Here is a 1,729-nt window from a genome sequence, read left to right on the forward strand (position 1 = left end):
GGGTGGGCTTTTTGCTTTTAACTCCGTATGTGCGCGGTGGGCTGGCCATACTTGAAAAGCCACTCCAGACCACCCTAAAAATAACTTGTCTGGAGGCTAGAGGAGGGCCCTGGTAATGTTTATAAAGCCCATGGAGTCAAGAAGCCGCCACTCCACTCACCTCCAAGGGACTCCACTGCACCCACCACCCCACGCTGACACCATGACCGAGCGACGCGTCCCTTTCACCATGCTGCGGGAGCCCGTCTTCGACCCCTTCCACAACTGGCACCACGGCAGCAGGATGTTCGACCAGTCCTTCGGCATGCCGGCCATCCCCGACGAGTGGTCCCACTGGCCCGGCACCCACTGGCCCGGCTACATGCGTCCCCCGGGCTCCTCGGTGGACGGCGGCTTCTACTTGCCCTCCATGATCGGCAACCCCTACGCCCGCACCATGAGCCGGCAGCTCAGCACGGGCCTGTCTGAGATGAAGCAGACTAACAACCAGTGGAAGGTGAGCCTGGATGTCAACCAGTTTGCCCCCGAGGAGCTGACCGTCAAGACCAAGGATGGAGTCGTCGAGATCTCTGGTAAGACAATCTCAAGATCCTAAAACTGTACTGGGTACGGTACTCTAGCACAGGGCTTACATGGTTGTTATTCTATTCTAATGCACTGTCTGTGTAGAACCTGTTTGATATGACAAGGGGCTGGATATATTGGGAACGATGATCAAATAAAAGCAAGCAGAACTGCAAAACTGCTGAGAACAAATACCGTATCTGCATCTTTTGGCTTTTTTCTACAGGAACTCACGAGGAGAGACGTGATGAGCATGGCTTTGTGTCCAGGAACTTCACCAGGAAGTACACGTAAGTGAGATAGATAGATAGATAGATAGATAGATAGATAGATAGATAGATAGATAGATAGATAGATAGATAGATAGATAGATAGATAGATAGATAGATAGATAGATAGATAGATAGATAGATAGATAGATAGATAGATAGATAGATAGATAGATAGATAGATAGATAGATAGATAGATAGATAGATAGATCCCACATCCTAACTGACCCTGTGCTGTTGTCTCTCTCTAACTGCAGAATGCCCCCTGGTGTGGACTATGACAAGCTGACCTCATCCCTGTCCCCAGAGGGTGTGCTGTCAGTGGAGGCCCCTCTGCCTGAGCGCTCCATGGCGATCATCAAGAAGTAATCTGCCTCCACCAGTGATTCTTCATAGTGTTGTATGTAGATATCAGGTCTCTTGCAACTCATCTATGTATGTTTTTCAGTGCCTTATTTGGCACATCGAGTTGCATCGTCAGCCTGCACTTTTGTACCCGTGTTCATGATAGCAAACATCTGCAAGATAATATTTTTTTAATATACACATTTCAAGAGCTCATACTTTATTTCTGTAAGTGCATTCTGTACTCTGACTACTCTGAAATACTGGCAGTGATGCGTTTGAAAGCGAGTTTCACGGTTTCACGGTCAGGCACACGCCTAGAGAACATCCACACTGTACAGTACGTTGTTCAGCACAGGGGAGAGGGCTGTTTCTGACATTGAGTTGTGTGTATGGGAGTGTGGGTATAATAAAGATACAAAGAAAAACATTGTTCATTTCGTCCTCCATTCATACTGAAGAAGTCTTTATTTGTCATGCAGAAACACACACATGCAACATGGGCGACACACAGGAACACACACACACACACATGCATTGGGTTGCCGAT

At 47.8% G+C, this 1,729-nt stretch overlaps 1 protein-coding gene across 1 annotated transcript; it reads left to right on the top strand.

The window, feature by feature from the left end:
* Window positions 1-202: 202 nt before the first annotated feature.
* On the top strand, window positions 203-1,220 carry LOC311233985 (heat shock protein beta-1-like; the record flags this gene model as incomplete). Its single annotated transcript, XM_084321059.1, has 3 exons — window positions 203-572; window positions 791-854; window positions 1,092-1,220. 3 exons carry the CDS (start codon window positions 203-205, stop codon window positions 1,201-1,203), a joined length of 546 nt encoding a protein of 181 aa, XP_084177185.1. The 3' UTR covers window positions 1,204-1,220.
* Between the last annotated feature and the right edge of the window lie 509 nt (window positions 1,221-1,729).

This window comes from Notolepis coatsorum (genome assembly GCF_963971535.1).
Source record: "Notolepis coatsorum genome assembly, chromosome: 1".
Lineage (NCBI taxonomy): Eukaryota > Metazoa > Chordata > Actinopteri > Aulopiformes > Paralepididae > Notolepis > Notolepis coatsorum.